At 34.2% G+C, this 19,257-nt stretch overlaps 1 protein-coding gene across 1 annotated transcript in view; it reads right to left on the bottom strand.

Moving 5' to 3' along the window:
* ADGRL3 (adhesion G protein-coupled receptor L3) overlaps positions 1 to 19,257 on the bottom strand; it is an 819,557-nt gene that overhangs the window by 73,440 nt on the left and 726,860 nt on the right. The window contains exons 16-19 of the mRNA XM_045881084.3: positions 18,146 to 18,355; positions 14,938 to 15,158; positions 2,135 to 2,201; positions 326 to 417 (exon numbers count right to left, since the gene is read on the bottom strand). Of these exons, the coding sequence (XP_045737040.1) occupies positions 326 to 417; positions 2,135 to 2,201; positions 14,938 to 15,158; positions 18,146 to 18,355 (590 nt within the window). The remainder of the gene's footprint in view (positions 1 to 325; positions 418 to 2,134; positions 2,202 to 14,937; positions 15,159 to 18,145; positions 18,356 to 19,257) is intronic.

The raw sequence follows: 19,257 nt of genomic DNA, 5'->3' as shown, positions 1-19,257 counted from the left end.
GATATGGTTGTTGCTCCAAGAAACAACAGTCTGCCCAGATACAGATACTTTGTATTTGCTTTCAGGACAAAATACATAAATGTACATATTAAAAACTTATCATGCTGCAAATCAGAGTGTAGGGGAAAACGTTTTTTTGAAGACAGCTTCATTCTACTGAATGAAGATCAAGTCATCTCAACAGTCAACAGGTGATCTTTTCAGCAAAGACAACACATTGATCCTCTTCATTTTGTCACAAGATTTCAGTAGAATTAAAGGTCGGGATAATTTAGGGTACCAAAATTAGGTTGGCTAAAGAGAACAAAAAAGAAAAATCACTTACTTGATATTATCAAGGCAGCCCGATTCAGGTTTCAGAATGGCAGTATGATGAAACATTTTATATAGAGCAATCCCAAGGAAGATTACATTAAGCTGGAATGTAAAAAGTACTGTTATGTAGCATAACTGGAATATAAGAAAAAAAGGAAGTCTATTCTCCATAACAGGTGAGTTGTTCTGGGAAATTAGATCTCGCTATACTTATAAAGGAACTTGATCATAGATGATTGCCTAGTATATTAGTAAAGGCAAGAAGCTACTTTAGGGAATTGGGATACCAACGAGTTACAAAGCACTATTATGCCAAAATATGAACAAATACAAAATCAGCAGCAGTTGGAATGATGCTGTGGAAATTGTAAAGCAAGTCAAAGCCAAGTATATGTTTAAAAAATATATATACAGGTGTGTTACTCTTTCTACCATCTGAACAAAGCCCCGAATTTGTTGTTTAGGGATATATTTTGAAATGCTGCATTACAAAATCATAAATACTAAAATCAATACATTTTTGAAGAGCTAGATCAAAAGGATTATAAAATGGTGGTTAATTCTAATGCTACATCAAACTAGGATTAAAGTCCCGGAAACCCCCAGTGATACTGTCTTGTCAGTGGAAGCAGAGAGAGCACAGGACTTAAAACAAAAAGTTCCAGGGTGAATTCTATATATCACATATATGTAAATTGTATAGAAAAACCACATATTGAATTGCCCTTTGTGATGTGGCTTGTTTATATGTTCCAAAATTTAGGATTGGTAGGGACTAGGGAAATCCAATTATAAGCCCTACTGAAGTTCTCTCAATAATACAGTTCTAAAATCCTTTATCAAGTCCAAAAAGTTTGAAAAGTGTAAAAAATCAGTTGAGTGGCCAAAGTCTGACCTTAACTAAACCCATTTGGTGGGAAAACCTGATTTGTACCGACATAAGGCTCTTCTGTCTTTATTCCACTTGCTGCTACTTTTCCAATTTTTTTTTTCTGTTGAATTATTACTGTGTTTGGTTTCAGAGTCCTGCCCAGTCCCTACTGTGAGTATTGGCTGATGTGTTTGATTTGGGGCAACTGCTTATTCTCTACAAGGAATATTATATAATATGCAATACATGTACCATATTATCTTTCTAAAGTCTGAAAACTTTCTGAATTCTAAAATATACCTGCTTCAAGGGATTTCAGATAGTGAATTGTAGATCTATATCTTATTCAAAATCAAGAGGCCATTTTATTTTAAAAAATGGAGAACAATTTTGTATTATAAAGCGATGAGTACATAAATAATAATACCAAAATTAGGATAAGTAATTCATATGTGAAATAATCAAGACATTATGCATCTAAAAATACAAAAGGAAGTATGGTTCCAGAATGTTTGCTTAACTAATTTGTGCCATTCTCAAGTGAAATGCTTTTGGATTTTAAAGTTTTTGAGATGTTTATAAAAAACAAAACTGGAAGGAATAGTAAGGTATAGTGCCGCATTTCCAATTTCCGATTCCATTCATAATTCAAATTATCCAAATGAAAAAGAAAGGAAATATATTGCTGTGAAACTTGAAATCATCACTGTTTAAAAACGTACAGAACCAAATGGCTTTTGTGAGATCGGGCTGTTTTCTTCGGCAACATTTTTGATTAAGTATTTTACAATATAAAAGTATGAGTGTCTCATTGCTTGAGTTATATAGGGTCAGATAAGTAGATGCCTTGCCCAAAATAATCTATGTGAATCAAAGGTAGTCAATGCAAGGATGGTGGAAGTTTTAGTTCTTGACCTGGGAAACACATAGTTAATGAGGAGTTCTTACCATAATTATCAAGGTCGCTGGTCCTATAAAGCTCCAAATGAAGTAGGTATCAAGTCGGAGCCAACATCTGCAATGAGACACAAGGGAGAGAAAGCATTCAAGGACTGGCTGTGGGACATACATCAAGAGTGAACGAGTGACAGAGAAGAATGTGAACTGCAAAGCATTCCACTGGGAGACAGGAAATATTACATTGCTTGTTCATTTAAATGCTGAATTATGTGCCCAATTTCTGACAGCACTATTGATGGAGTAAGATAATTACCCTTGGAGGAAGCAGGGAAAAAATGGCACTAGGCCTATTTGCCAAGGCCTTTTGTGTCTGTCATAGAAACCTTAGGGAAAAAAAAAGGAAAAGAGAGAAAAAGCCATACACACAGCCATTAAATCGAGTAGCTTTAAGCTATCCTTTTCTCTCCAATTATATGTGCTACATAACCTGTCTATCAGCTGTCAGGCAAAGTGACATTTTCCTGTCAAGAAGATCTGAGGAAATTCAGTACAAAGAAGAAATAAATTTGGTATCAGAAGATTGAAGTTTAATTAGGTTGGGCAGCCAACCTTTGAGAGTTCTTGAGTCTTACAAAGTGCATTGTTACTCCCAGTGCTTCCAGGGTTGCAAATGATCCTGAGCATCCCGTGAAGTTGATTCATGACCCAAAAGTAAATTATTAATCACTTAATTTCAGTTACATTTAATACTCCCCCAATTCTTAAAGCCTCTGGGAAATTACATTTTTATTCTTCAGGATGACAGGAAGACAAAATGGAAGTGACTAGTTATGAGCAAGATTAATGTAAATTTTGAACAAATCACATTTGATGTTAAAACTCATATCTTGAATTATTTGCCATTTTGCTATATTTGAGGCATAAGTAAAAAGAAAACATCTCCAGTGGAAAATCGTCAAGAGTGGTTTTGCTAAGTGGCCTAAAACTGTGAATCCAAAGTGTGTAAATACCTCTTGATTATCATGAAAATGTTACTTAAACCTCAGAATGAATGGAATACCAGAGACGCTATGAAGAAAGGAACTTATCAATGTCCATCAGTAGAGGAATGGGTCAATAAAATGTCTTCATATGATGAAATGTTGTAAAACAGTTAAAAGGGAGGAGGTGGATTTTTATATGTCAATAGGATAGATCATGATAACAAAGTTAGTGAAAAAGTAACATGAAGCATCTATGCCCTTTACCTTTGAACCACATGGGTTTGAACGGTATGGGTCCACTTATATGTGGGTTTTTTCCCAATAAGTACAGTACAGTACGGTAAGTGTATTTTCTCTTCCTTAGGATTTTTTCTTTTCTTTTTTTTTAAAGATTTGATTTACTTATTTGAGAGAGAGAGAAGAGTGAGAGAGAGAGAGAGAGAGAGCATGAGGAAGTGGGCAGAGGGAGAGTGAGAAGCAGGCTCCCCACTGAGCAAGGAGCCCAACGACACAAGGCTCTATCCCAGGACCCCGGGATCACCACCTGAGCCAAAGGCAGACGCTTCACAGACTGAGCCACTCAGGTGACCCGGATTTTCCTAATAATATTTTGTTTTCTCTAGCTTATTTTAGTGTAAGGACACAGTATATATTATATATAACATACAAAATATATGCTAATCAACCTTTGATATTATTGGTTATGCTTCTGTCTGATCAATGGTAAGCTATTAGTAGTTAAGTTTTGGCTGGGGATCCAAAGTTAAATGGAGATTTTTGGACTGCATGGGGGTCAGCATTCATAGCTGTTCAAGCTGTGTATTTAAAATAATACTCATATTATTGATAGATACATATATGTAATTTTTTTAATTGAAAGGGACTAAAACTAAAACTAAAATTGAAAGGGCTTAACTATATGTTTTATTTTAATAATTACTGGAAGGAACATGCCAAAATGCAATAGCTTAACATGTGAGTGATAGAGGCAGTGATGTTTATTGTTTTTCTTTTTCTTTTCTGTAACTTAATTTTTTTAAAAAAGGTTAAAATCTAGATTCTTAGGAAAAACAAAAATAACCATATATCCTGAAAAAAAAACAATTTTAAAACAACAAAATCTGACTTTCTTCTCCTAAGTATACGTAAACTAATTTCAATAGAAATATAATATTTGTACTCCAAAAAGAAACTGATTATAAGTTCACATTTTTTACATAGATGATTTTATTCAAGATATACATAATAATCCTATTTGAAAAAGTGTTATTAGGGGAGAAATCCATACTTAAACTATTAGCTACTAGTTTGAGTAGTTATCTTCTCATTGGTCTGTTGTTCTAAAAATGTGGTCATGGATAATAAAAGTATGGTGCTGCCAATAAGCAGAAACAAATTAGAAAATTCAAGTTTGAAATATGAACATTATCTTCATGCTGACCATAGGCTAGCTTGTTATTATCCTAATAAAGGTGTGTGTATGTGCGGAGGGGGGAAGACCAGAGCAGGGGAATGTTCGTGAGTCTCTCTTGTTCTCAACAAAGACAGTATTTTCCCTCAAGATAAGAACAATAAAAGACAAAGCATGACATTTTACTAGATTAAACACACATGCATGTGCATGCAAACACACACACACACACACTCCAAGAATTCTGCTGAAATTATAACATGATAGAATACTAATAATAAATTTTAAAATGACTGTTCCTAGTATAGCCCCTGTTCCTTTGTAGGTCAAACAAGTTTTTAAGAGGTAATCTGAGAAGTAAAACACATTTTCAGCAAATCTTTTTAAAGGAAAATGTGCTTCTTCTGAAAAATGTTTTCTACAGGTTAAGTGCTTCTTATACAAATAATTTAAATTATATTATTACAGAGTACCTTAGACTAGGTAGGGGATTTTAAAATGTTAAATAATCTCACCTTAAAATAAAATAATGTTATTAAATTTTAGCCTTACAAAGCTTTACTTTTTTGAAAACAGTTTCAGCAAATGCTTAGTTGGAAATAAACATGCTTTTGGCACAGTGATCTTTAAATGTGGAACTGAAATTACTTTAGAAGTTACTATTTTTTTTTTATTTTTTAAGAAAACGCTTCAATATCTATTTGGTATAATAGATTTAAATTCCCTTTGGAATTGAACAGTGTAAGAGGCAATATGAAACAATTAAAATGTACCGAGTAAATCATCCCTTCATGAGAGCTGCCTGGGCTTGACTATCTTCTGGAAGGCAGTGTGGCAAAATCCCTTTTCTAATTCATTTGCCATATGGCCATACCTGCTGTTGTTTTGGCCACATGCTGGCTTTCTCAGAGCTTTCTATAGTTCCTCTCTTTCCCATTAACTACCTTAAAAGTTTGCATGATTCCTGCCATGAGTTCCCTGTGCCAATGTTGAAAGAATTCACCCTGGCTTGAAGGTAAAGCAGAATATTATGTGGGGTGTTCATTATATGCTTGGGCATATATATCCCACATCATGGTATTCTAGAAGTCTAGGCCATTCAATGTCAGTTGGATATAGTGAAAATGTACTGGTTAAGAGGAGACAAATGCTAGAGAACAACTTATTACACTAAGCCCAGTAAAGTCCATTTTGCAAATGGCCAGACAGACCTGCTATTGAAGAATATAATTTATTTGAAAATTGCCTTTATCCACTAAGCAACATTTAATTTGTGAAATCATTAATTTTAATATGTCATTCTTGTTAATTTTTAAGATATGTCAATTTCTTTTTTAAGGAAAGTCATATGAATATAATTTATTAATATGTTTATAGCAGTACTGTAACAAAAGAGATGACTTGCAGTTGAAAAACAAGTACTTTCTAACCTTACTACATGCTTATTTGAAGTAATACTGAAAAATCTTAAAAGACCAGACATATTTTGGAATTCAAAGGAGTACTTGTCATATATCATAAGCCTTGACTTTTTTTTTCTCATTTGCCTAAATACAAAGATGTCACAAAAATTCTTTTTGTAGCATTTTTTTTCAAATCGTAAAAGCAACATATAATGTTATATATTTGATAAAGTCTTACGACATTAATTTAATATTCTAAAGAACTGGTGAGGGGCGCTTGGGTGGCTCAGTCGGTTAAGCGTCTGTCTTCGGCTCAGGTCGTGATCCCAGGTTCTTGGGATCAAGCCCAGCATCGGGCTCCCTGCTCAGTGGGGAGCCTGCTTCTCCCTCTCCCTCTGCTGCTCCCCCTGCTTGTTTTTTCTCTCTCTGTAAAATAAATAAATAAAATCTTAAAGAAAAAAGAACTGGTGCTAATCCACAAGGACATATTATTCTCTTCCAGAATTATTGTCTTCCAAAATCTAAGAAACATTATTGCATATTAAATAATAACATGCTGATATCTGGATCAGTCTTCCTCAAAAATGTCTGTTACCAATCCAGCAAGTACCACATTCATGTTTACTCAGAAAAGAGAAAAATAAAATAATGAAACAACTTAATTTCTCAAAACAGGACAACCGAAAACCGTACTTCTAAAGCTTATTCTCTTCTACTATTAAACTACTCACCACTTTATTTTCATCAGTCATTTTAAAAATGTATGATTCTGTATTTAGAAAAATGGTAAACCAATTACCCAACATAAATAAATGCCACTTAAAACCTATGTTTTACAAAGCTTTTAGATGACAGTAACATTACCAGAGTGTAGTTTCTTACTCTAAGTTAGCATGTTTCATATAGTGCCATTAAAATGCTTTGGGACATTGTATTTTTGTCGCCTATTTAATTCGCTCTTATCAAAGTAGACATCTGACTATTCACCAGTTTTTTGAAATAACATAAGTTCACACTGGTGTTTGCTTCATTTTCTACAGGACCCTAAATCTCAGATGGAGCCATCCTTGGTGAGTATTCAATGTAGCCTGTAAACAATCTTTGGCTACTATTAGACCATAAAATTTACAAGGCTTAATTATATCAGGTTGTTTATGAGCGTTTATATAATACATAATCTTTTTTTTCTCTGTAACATATGCAGATCTCTTTATATTTCTACTACATATATCTGGGAAGATGGAGAGAGAAAAAAAGGAATAAAGAGAATTGGGGCAAAAAAAAAAAAAGGAAGAGAAGAGGAAAAGGGACAAATATATACTTCCGGCATAGTAACTCCAGTTCTAAGCTTACTGCGTAATATGTCTGTTAGGTTCTTTTAGTGCCATCTTCATCACAGCACACTCATGCATCTAACCTTGAAACACTTTGTGAGCAAGTACATGAACTGGAAAAAATATTGGCAGAGCGATGCAGGAATGGATTGTGACCCGTGGTAGTCAAGACTAGAATTTGTGGTTCAGCTACAGTTTTGGATCTTAGAATTCAAAACTAGATCTCATACATAAAATGCAGGTTATGTTGTCTTCATGTGCCCAATATGTTATTTTCTTAAAAACTAAGTTTTTCATTCTTTCTTCAGCAAAATACATCCTACAGTTTTTATGGTGGACTACAATGGTTAGAAAAGCACTATCTGTTTTAATTTATTAATACTAAATGCTGGAATAATTCCCACAGTCCCAGGTTGCTTAAATTAATAGAGGCAGCAGCACAAGAACTGTAAACAGAACTCTATAAATGGATGCTTTTAATACAACTTATTTTACAGCTAAAACAATGTTGCTAATCATAAAGTTTGTATTCCTTCATTTGGACCAGCCAAATAAGAGTACCGATAATAATAATAGTTCTAATTTAATAAACGTTTATATATGCCAGAGACTTTATACATATGCTTGCTTAAATATATATACATACATATGCACAGACACATATACATATGTATTTACTCACATACGCAAAAATACATATTCTCAAACTTTGTAATAGTTTTGCAAAGTGCTTACATAGTAACTGCCACATTATAGATTGGAAAATGAAACTCAGGAACACTAACTGACTTGCCCATAGCCACATGACTAATAATTAGTTGAGCCAAATTTTATCCTAGTCTACCTGACTCCGAAGTTCCGGGTGCTACTACGTGTTTCTCAAAGAAAACAATGAGTCACAGAATAAATGAAAGTTCTAGTTTTGCTGAAATTTATAAATTCTCAATGAGTAGATGAGAAATTTATATGCTGTACAGAAAGCATAGATTGTTGAAACATGTCTCAAGTAAAAATATTCAGTCTTTTAAAATATAAAGTCATCTCTTGGTAAGTTAGTAAAAATTTAAGTATTTTTAAGCAGCTTTATTGCAATATAATATATTATAAATCATCCATTTAAATATACAATTCGATGTTTTTAGTCTATTTAAAAGTTGTAAAATTATCACCATAATCTAACTTTAGAATATTTTCATGGCACTGAAATGAAACCTTGTACCCACCTAAAGTCACTCCTCACTGTCTCTACCAAATTCACTCACAATGGCTTCCCTACCCACTCCCCAGTCCTAGGAACCACTATAATTTTCTCTCTAAAGGTCTACCTGTTCTGGATGTTTTATATAAATGGGATCATACAATGTACAGTCTTTTATGACTGGATTCTTTCATTTAACATGATGTTTTTATGGTATGATCATCCTGTAGCATGCATCAATACTTCATTCATTTTCATTTCCAAATAATGTTCTATCATACAGATATACCACATTTTGTTTATCTTTTCATCAAATGTTGGAAAAAGTGTTTCCACTTTTTGGATAATATAAATAATAACACTCATGTACAAGTTTTTGAATGAACCTAGATTTTCATTTTTCTTGGGTTAATACCTAGAATTACTGGGTCATATAATAACTATGATTAGCATTTTGAATATCTGTCATACTGTTTCCCAAAGTAGCTAGCTACACAATTTTACATTGCCACTAGGAATATGTGGGGATTCTAATTCATCCACATCTTCATCAACATATGTTATTATCTGTCTTTTTTTACTGTAAACTTCTAGTGGGTGGAGTTATGATACAAAGTGATGTCTAGATGTGGAAGTTATCATATTTCTTTGGTTCCAATAAGAACTTAAGACCAACATTCAACTTAGGGCCAACATTTAACCACATTTTGTAAATAACAGGACAGCAATCCAGATGTTCTCTTAAATAGTTCCGGTATGGCCAACTCCTTAAAAGAAAAGATTATTCTCAACCCCATCCAAGTACTAACCAGGCCCGACCCTGCTTAGCTTCCGAGATCAGACGAGATCGGGCGCGTTCAGGGTGGTATGGCCGTAGACAGATTATTCTCAACCCCAAATTCTTATATATTATGATAATTTTATGCCCAATCAGAGGGTTCCCAAGTGATGAAATGATGACACAATAAGCCATCAATCTCTAATACACATATACATAAATCATGTTCTTGGCCTTTAATAAAATAACATATAGACACACAGTATTCCTCACACACATAGTGAATAATCATCTTGATCTATGTTAGTGAAAAATACTTCTTCATTATCTATCCTATTTCCCATTGGTCAACCTAAAATCAAGGTAATAACATGGTCAGTAAGGTGGATGCTTCATATCAATGAAATGTTACAAGTGGGAATATTTTATAACATATAATAATATGCTTGGAGAACTACTCCAAATTAATATATAATTTCCTGTGAGTGGGTTGAAGTGCTTCGAAATTGTGAAACATACTAAATAAACACGCTGTGCATATAACTTGTAGATACTATCAAGTTCAATGTGTTTTGTTTGTTTGTTTAAGTAAATTCCACCCCCAATGTGGGGCTGGAATTCATGGCCCCAAGATCAAGAGTCTCATGCTCTACAGACTGAGCCAGCCAAGTGCCCCCATCAGGTTCGATGTTCTTTGGTTCAGCTCTTTCTTGAATAATACTATAATCTGGTATTTTAAAGAATCAATAATCACTTTTCTACCCAAATGATTATATTGGTTGAATAATGAAGTGAAAATAAGAAACTGGGGGTGGGGGCAGGGAATGGCTTTTAACTAGCAGAGGAGATCCTACCTCTTTTAGAGTTGTCCTTAAACTAGTGAGCTAGGGAGACAAATACGACTTAATAGATGACTTATAATAATTTTCAGATCATAAAATTTGATTTCAATTATTTTTAAGACCTTGGTTATGCTTCTAGTACTCAAGGATGTTCTGATTCGTTATAACTGTTTATGACCTAATTGACATCTTTTGGAAACCCCTTACAAATTTTCAAGCCCATATTTTAAGTCTTGGGCTATTCCTCAGGCTTCACTCCTTTCCAGAGCCCTCCTTCCTTCTGGAACCTGCTCCCACTCCTTTTCCAATCTACCCATCACATTAACCACTCTTTTTTCCATTGTATACTTGGATTGTGAGGGAAGTGGTATAAACTATAAATGTGAAGTTCTCTTTAAATAAAAATTAACTGTTAAAAAAAAATTAACTGTTAAAACGGTTTGTATTTTTTTGATAATATTGAGGTAATTAAAGTTTACATGAACTAATTAGTTTCAGCTCATAAAATAAAAGTATCTAGCACAGAATTTCTAAATCAGCCATGTTTAAATTATTGCTAAGTCAATGCCAGCTTTTATCTTCTGACAGTATCATTTATTGGATGGCTTCACTGAATGTGCATATGAATAAGACTATAAGAGAGACTAAGGGAAGATTTAAAAAAAACAGAGATAAAATTGAATAAATGCCTATTGTTAACACTGCAATTTAGAACTGTGGTCCACTAGCTGAGAGGTTTTTTTTTTTTTTTTTTTTTTTTTTTTTTATGATTGTACTGGTCTTCTAATCTAATTTTTTAAATGTCCAAATATTGTGACTAAATGTAATTCTAAATACATTCTCGAGATAATCTCAGTACAGATAAAAAGATTTGATTAAACAACATCAAAAAATAATAATAAAATTCTCTTACAAGTCTTGCAAATTGATGGCAAACTAAGCAACTTCTCAAAATCAAATTATGTGTGCTTTGTGTGTATGTGTTTTGTACATAATAATCGGTTCAACAACCCTAAAATTTCATAGAAAAACACATCATAATCCATCAGTCAGATGGAATATGATAGTTAGCACTATCTGTATCAAAATAACAGTTATCTAACCTACAAAACTAATTTTATTTCTAATTTTATCTCCTACCATTGATATGAATCTCTGCTTTTTAGAAATGTAAGCTATTATTATTACTATTGTTAAAGGTTTCAGCAATAAAACTTCATTGTCAGGATAATAAAATATAATTAGATACATTAAGAGGAAAGAAAAGGGAAGAATGTTTATTATTATTTGGATTAGTATAATATATATTCAATGGTTTATTCTAGATGTACTCTGAGTGGTTGAAACTGAAGTAAAAATTTAATAACAAAGTTCCAAAAATAAGTGAAATAGATTTCTGAGACATAAAATTCATTGTATTGAGCTTAATAAGAATTTACAGAAAAGGGCTGAAAATATGTGTCTCCCTGAATTCTGGCTAATTCCAGTTTATTTAAGACTGTTTACTTTATATATTTGTATTAAAAACATCAATGTAGCATATAAGAAGGTAACACTGGCAAATAAACAAACAAAAAAACAACAGCACAATTTGAGATAGATTTACATGAGAAAAAGTCATGAGATGAACAGGCAGTCAGGAATGCCATCGACAGTCAAATAAAAGCAATCGACGATAGTAATAGAAACCAGAACAACAAAGACAGATTTGATAATAAGGAACAAGGTATATAATTCTATATGCAGAAATCCTTCGAGTTCTGTAAAAATTCATTGTTTATATTTTTCTTTGAGAAGATATCTTGATTAAACTCCTGATGGAAAACATGACCTGTTCATTTCAGCTTCTCAAGTAAATACAAATGCCTGAATGATGTTTCTTTTTCCACACCTGCTTCCTCAATGGGCAAAATAGACCCTGGATTGGATGCGTTCCCAATTGGTAGAAGTTAAACATTTTTCCCATGTATTCTGGAAGGTTCCTCTGCGGACGATTTATTTACAATGTACAAATGAGACACTAAATACTCTGTGTCTGCCTGGGATAGAATTTTAAAGCAATGTTCCTTATTTTTTTCTCTCCCTCTTTCATCTATCTTCCCTTTTCTCTATATCGGCTTTGCTGCTCTTTGTGTTGGGAAATATCATAATTGTGGAACTGAACTATTATGAAGGCTTATTTTAAAACGGTGCCTGGGAAGTAAATTAGCCTCTATTCCCACACAGTAATAATGTCAGTAAATGAGAGCTTCAGTTTTGGTGCAGGAAATTAAAGCAATGATGGCCAAAGCTTGAACAGTCACAAGAGACTTATATATTATTGATTCTAAGAAAAGATAGATCCCTACTATCCAGAAAATGACATCGGTCTCAAAATAAATGATTAAAACGCAAAGCAAGTGAGTTTGAGTCAGTTTAGGAACAGGAAAATTAGCAAATATCTAAAAAGATAAAAACAACAACATATAAAAGCAAATCAGGGGCTGCAAGAGAGCAAAATGGAATTTCTTAAGAACAATATTTGAATAGTAGAAGGTCACAAATCACTATATCACGCAATTTGATATCTTAGAGGGGATATGCATTAATTAAAATGTAAAATCCTATGACCTAAGGGGAATGACTGCTAGTGGGTTTCTTTTTCAGGTGATGAAAAGGTTTTAAAATGAGGTGGTGGTGATGGGTGCATAACACTGTGAATGTACTAAAAACTACTGAAGTATACACTCTAAAAGAGTGAATTTTATGGTATGTGAATTATATCAGTAAAGGTATTATTTTTTTTAAAAAGTCTGATCTACCTAATTTCCCCTCACCTCAGAGGTCCTTAGAAGCAAGCATTTTAATATTTTTATCTAATCCTAATTCTTTCCAAAGTTGTCACTGGGATCCACAAAATGAACTCAGATTTGACCACAATTCATAAAGGTTGGATTAAAAAATAATTAGTATTAGTTATGTTTAGACAAATGGCCTTTTATAGCCTTCCCTGTACTAAAGAAAGAAAAATTCAACAGAAGTGAGATGGTCTTCTTTCAACCGTATTGTTGGTGCCTCTGAACCGACACATATTCTACTTTATGCTCCGAATAATGCTTCTGCTTGTCTTCCCTCCTTATGAATCCTCTCTTCTGGGAAGTGAGCTGCTTTATTGCCAGCATATTCAGGCTGCTGATTGCTGGTGGAAAGTCATGAAATTTGGCTTATTAACTTTTGTACAAATTGATGTTATCTAACCTCATCTGAGCTTTCACTACTGCTTGGAAATCTTTTAATTAATGTCTAATTGACTCCTTAACACATTTTCCATAGTGCTCATTTCAAGACTTTTCAAATCTCCTGTCCTCTCAACGTGACCTCGCCTACTCACACAGCAAAAGTCAGCTTCTTCTACTTGATGGAAAAGTGGTTCCACTTTGAAATTCATCTTATCTGTTCTTTCCTTCACACTCATCTCAGAAGAGAGGGGTCATTTTACTTTTCCAAAACCATTCCTAGTTCAGTGGAAATAAATCTGATTTATTTTATCACACATCTGCCACTATCTAGCTCTATAACCATGGGCAAGGCAATTAATTTACCTGGTCCTTGATTTTTTCATCTGTGAAATTAATGTCTTGGGCTAGGTGAATTGCAAAGCCACTTCCTGTATTAAATCAAGGTTTTCTTAATCTTATGTATAATCTTATGCCTTTCTATTCCTTTAGGACCTTTCACTTTCATTCAGCCTCTCTATATATTACATACAAATGAGGCATAAGATATTTTCCCTCTATTAATCTCCTCCTATCACACTGATTCTTCCCACCCCTAGACATTTTTTGGACTTCATTTTTAAAAATTCTTCTTCATTACTGTAACCACAAGTTAATCTTTTCACTATTTCTCAATCAAACTTTTTCAGGGTATAGGTAATACTTTAAGACTCTACTTTCTTGCTATTGACTTATTTCTTTGAAACTTCCAATTTGGCTTCTGCTTCCAGCACTGTCAAAATAATTGTTGCAAAGGACAAATAATTTTTCCTCAGTGCTTATCCTACTTGAATTATCTTTGATATAGAACACCGCAGATGGTGTTCTGAAACACCATCTTGAAATGGCCTTCTCATTCTCTTTTAAGGTTCTCATTCTCTTTTAGGGCTCTTGTCTGTCCTTATTTTTATTTCCCCACCTCAAACTATGTCCTAAATGTGGGCATTCATCGGAACTCTATCTTGGTCTTCTTTCTAATCTTTTTCTATTGAAACTTTCATTCATTCTCAGGATGCCAACTGTTATATTGATGTGGATTACAAAAATATTTTTCACTGAATTCCTTTCCAGTATGCTGGACATCACTTCATGTATGTCTCACCAATCTGAGTGTATAGTGAAAATAACATTCATCACTACAACCCAATACCCACCTAGGAAAAAAAAGGGGAGGGGGAATTACAAGCTGCCCCTGCTCCTATTGTTTTTCTTTCTGTTAATGATATAAATTTTTTTCCAGTGACTAGAACTGACAGGTCAGGAAGAAGAGAAGCCATTAATATCAGGGACTGCACTGTCCTCTGAACACACACTTTCTGACATAGCTAGTTCTTCATTTGACAAATGTCTCAATGCTCTGAAAGATATTAAAGCACTCATCTTCTTATAATTACTCAAGGCTCTGATGTAGCTGTGGGAAAATTAAGCTGTTTTAAACAGCATCCTACTGAATCTCAGGATTTTTCTTCTCTTTCTATATCATAACAAAAGTATAACCATGAATTGAATTATCCCCAGTTGCTTCTCCAGTTCAATCATTTCTTGCTGGGAGGTATTATAAAGACCTTAGCTTCCAAGAAAATCCAAAGCATTTATTTCAACTAGATTTCAAAAGAGAGGGAAAAGAGGAAAGAAATGATAAACTCACACTTTATCTGTTCCGTAACTCCTATAGTCTACCGCGGCTGACACAGCCACGATGAGTGCGGGCATCCCGTATCCCACTAGGTAGAAGTATTTCCTCCGGGAATGCTCGCTCTCGAAAACCTCCACCAGCATGATGTAGAGTTGCACTCCCTCCAGGAACATCCAGGTGAAGGCGGCCAGGAAGAAGAAATGTAAGAGGGCAGCGAAAACAGCACAAGCAATCTAGGGAAGGGAACAAAGGATTCCAGTAACAACCAAATGAAATATTCTCAACTACCATAACATCAAAATAAACATTTATCAAGACTGCGGTAACATAAGAGGTCTGCAAAAGAATAATCTAGACAAGATTCTTACAATTCAGATATTAAAACCTAATTAAATATAACCTATCTTTCAAAACCACATTTAACATTTTATTAATAATAGCTTAGAGATGACAGCATAGGATGATAAGGAAACATTATTATTATTTTTTATTAATTTTTTCTTATTACTGAGATTAGTCTAAAGTTTTAAAAACAGTATCTCATGCATTATTTTTCTTGGCCATAATCATGTGTGTTGTATCATTAAGTTCTTCAACTGTAAATGAAAAAGAAACATTAAAACCAAGGAGAATAAAAGCTCTTAAAGTTAAAAAATGTAATAATTACAGTATTTTGTGATGGGGTTATTACTTCGTTATTACTATTTGCTGATTTACTTCTTCCCTGCCTGATTTCAGAAAGGATTTAAGATGGCATTGAGAAGTTCATGCTGCAAAGTATAAAAGTAGGTCTGGTTAAAATAAAATAAAATGTTCCAGAGTGCTTTCTTTCTCTCATTTTTCTGTTATTGTAAGAAATGTTGGGCTAGACAAGCTTGGTCAAAAAAGACAGCCTGTCCTTATTTTGGCATATTCTCTAAGGCACTACAAGTTTCATCCGACCATATATTAATTTTCTTATGTCAATTCTGAAATTCTCACTCCTTGGGGGGAAGTGGGGGTCTTTATTTTTTATTTAAGAAATCCTAGGGGCGCGTGGGTGGAGCAGTCAGTTAGGCTTCTGACTCTTGGTTTCAGCTCAGGTTGTGGTCTCGGGGATTGTAGGATCAAGCCTGGTGGGGCTCCACGCTCAGCATGGAGTCTGCTTAGGATCTCTCCCTCTCCCTCTGCCTTTACCCCCCCCCCCATGTGCACACTCTCTCTCTCTCTCAACTAAATAAGTAAATCTTAAAAAAAAAAAAGAAATCCTAACTAAAATCTATATCTCCTACTAGAAAAGGGCAACAAATTTATAGACATTATCAGATTATAATGGATTCAATGATGAGTGTGATCCTTGAGAAAGAGACAAAGGGCAGGTCAGTTTCCTTGAGTGGGAGAAATGACAATGAAGGGAGATGAGGATGTCCAATGTCAGCAGGCTAGAGAGAAAGCAGAGCCTAACCACCACCTAAGAGTCAGAAAAAGGACACCTATCCAGGAACAAAAAGAAAGACAAGTTGAGCTAAGATGTACTCTACTCCAACTTTTCATATCAATCTTTGTTCTCTATGCTACTTGTCAGAAGTTAGTTTTGTGCAGTACGCAACATGTGGTAAAATTTGTCATACCATATGGAAACAAAAGTAAGAATACGGTTTCTAAATGAAAAGAAATCACAAGGCTTTTGAATTGCAGGTTAACAAGAGAATGAAATGATTTCTTCTTGGAAAATAACACAGTTTTCCATTTCTTGCTTTTTAGAGTTAGAACTTCAACTATTAATTTTTGTTATCAGAAGGCTTCACTTTTTTGGGAAAAGAAATGTGCTCTTTGATTGCTTATTCATATGTATGCATTTATGGGAAAAGCTGTCAATTTGTATATGATAACCAATTAAAAGTATAATCATCATAATTGTACCCTTTACAGCCATTAATCATGGATGTGTAATCACAAACATGAATCCAACTGCATTTTTATTGTAAAGTACTCCATACTTATGGACACATACCAGAGAACAGCATTAAGTGAATGAATTATTTATTATGCCTACACGTCTTCTAAAAAATGGAAGTTTTCTTTTCAATTATAGTTTTAGTCATGAGACCGACCATGGACTATGAATCTTAAGTCAATAGAGCGGGCCTCACAAAAAGTGTAAGTAGGTGTAGAGTCTGTTGAGTAATTAGATACTATCTGTTACTCATATTTTCTGTTTGGTTTTACCAAAAGCAGTTGGTTAGTGCTGCCTCTTTCCCTGCCTTTCTTCCCCTACTTCCTTCTGTTCCTCCTCTTCTTTATTTTCTGATATGACTAAACGTAGTTTGTAGTAAAGTACAAAGCTGACATTAGAGGTGTAAACAGAACTTGTGCAAATATAAAGTGTCAAACAAAATTTGGGAAGAGTTTATAAATTCTAAAAATGACCTATCGTTTGAACTATTTTCCAAATATGTCAATTCGAAAAACTCACTTTAGATGTTTTAAATATGATATAAACTGTTTTTTTTTTTAAGTATATGATAGGGAACCTGGCTGGCTAAGTGGGAAAAGCATGCAACTCTTGATCTTGGGATCATGGGTTTGAGCCCCACTTTGGGTATAGAGATTACTAAAAAAAATAAATAGACTTTTAAAAAAAAGCCTGTGATAAACTTCGAAAAATGACAGTTATATAAATTAGGAAAGACACCTTTCCATTCCCCAAATGATTTTACTTAACTTTCCTCAATATTCTGTTCTGACAAAAGCAAAGCAAAACATGGGGCACCTGGGTGGCTCAGTCGTTAAGCGTCTGCCTTCGGTTCAGGTCATGATCCCAGGGTCCTGGGATCGAGCCCCCGCATAGGGCTCTCTGCTCGGCGGGAAGCCTGCTTCTCCCTCTCCCACTCCCCCTGCTTGTGTTCCCTCCCTTGCTGTTCTCTCTCTCTCAAATAAATAAAATCTTAAAAACAAAACAAAACAAACACACACACACAAACTAATGAGGAGACACGGTTCTTGAGAAAGGCAAGGTTATGAACAGAATTTCTCAAGAAATATACAGTCATACATCCCTAACATTCACTGCTTCTTTACAATAATGGGGTTAAAAAAAAAGGGAAAATGGAACAAGATCTGAAAATTAATAACAATCTTAGACAACTGGAAGAGAGGGTACTTTCAAACAAGAATATTTCAAGTACTGGAAAGCTGGAAATCGAGACATTTTTTCCTATTATCAGTGTAAGTTGCTTACTGGTTGGTCAGTTCGGTTGATCCCGATCAGGAAGAGCAGTTCAGCTACAAAAAGGCTGATGCAGAGGTTCTTATGGATGGTATTACGGTCACTCTGGAGCCCGCGGAAAAAGCAAAATGTGAAGATGCAAATCAGGAGACAAACAAGCGACAGCAAAATTCCAACCCACGTGATCACATCCAGAAGAAGGTCATGGACTGCATCACTGTGCTGGAAATACAACAGAAAAGCCATAAGTTGCAATTATGCATAACAAATTGTGAAGTCTTATGAGGACCTGGATTCACGGAGCGTGATTTTCATAATGTACTACATATCCTATGCACGCACAGTGAATAAGATAATTTAATTATTTGGGTTTTCTAGGTCATAGGTAAAGCATTTAATATTCTCCCTGAGGTGTAAATCAGTTTGATATTCAGGGATGACAATAGTGTTTGCACTTTTCTTGGTTATATGTATTTTCAGGATACAAATATTTGAAGCAAATCAACATAATTCTGGCCTACGATTTCAGGAAAAAGCTTTATTTTTTCAACTCATATCACTTTTATAGGCTATTTTTTTTTGACAACTTGCACTAAGGAATACTCTAAAAAATTAAGTTATACACTTAGGGAAGTGGTGTTTCAACTAAAATGCTTTTTAAATCACCAAGGGACTTTTTAATAAAAAAATACAATTGTTCTGTCATTTAAGTTCTTTATCAGAATCTCCAAGGTTGAGTTCATAAACGTATGCATTTTTATAAAGATTCCCAGTTAATTCTGATGAACAGCCACATATGCATACCATTTATTTAGTGGAAGATCTAAAAGAATGAGGATATTCACTGGATTTATATTCATATTGAATGGCTTAAGGAGATCAGGAAGTTTGATCCTTGAAGGGTTTTGCATGAATAGAGCCTGTTATACACAGATGGAAAATAAGCATTCAGTATTACTATCCCCGATAGCAGCATAAAACAGGGCTAATAAAAAGAAAAAGCTCATAAAAGCTTCTGTACTAAAACTGGATTTTGGGGGGGCTCTGTTAAAATAGTCCTGTGAGTTCCATTCCTTTCGTGTACCTTGTTCTGTGTACTATCTCATTTCTGCCCTTGTTCTAAG

This window comes from Mirounga angustirostris, unplaced genomic scaffold (assembly GCF_029215605.1).
Source record: "Mirounga angustirostris isolate CCGP_5_RB_7025 unplaced genomic scaffold, mMirAng1.0.hap1 SCAF_2, whole genome shotgun sequence".
NCBI classification, from domain to species: domain Eukaryota; kingdom Metazoa; phylum Chordata; class Mammalia; order Carnivora; family Phocidae; genus Mirounga; species Mirounga angustirostris.
This window is presented reverse-complemented; position numbering and strand designations above follow the sequence as displayed.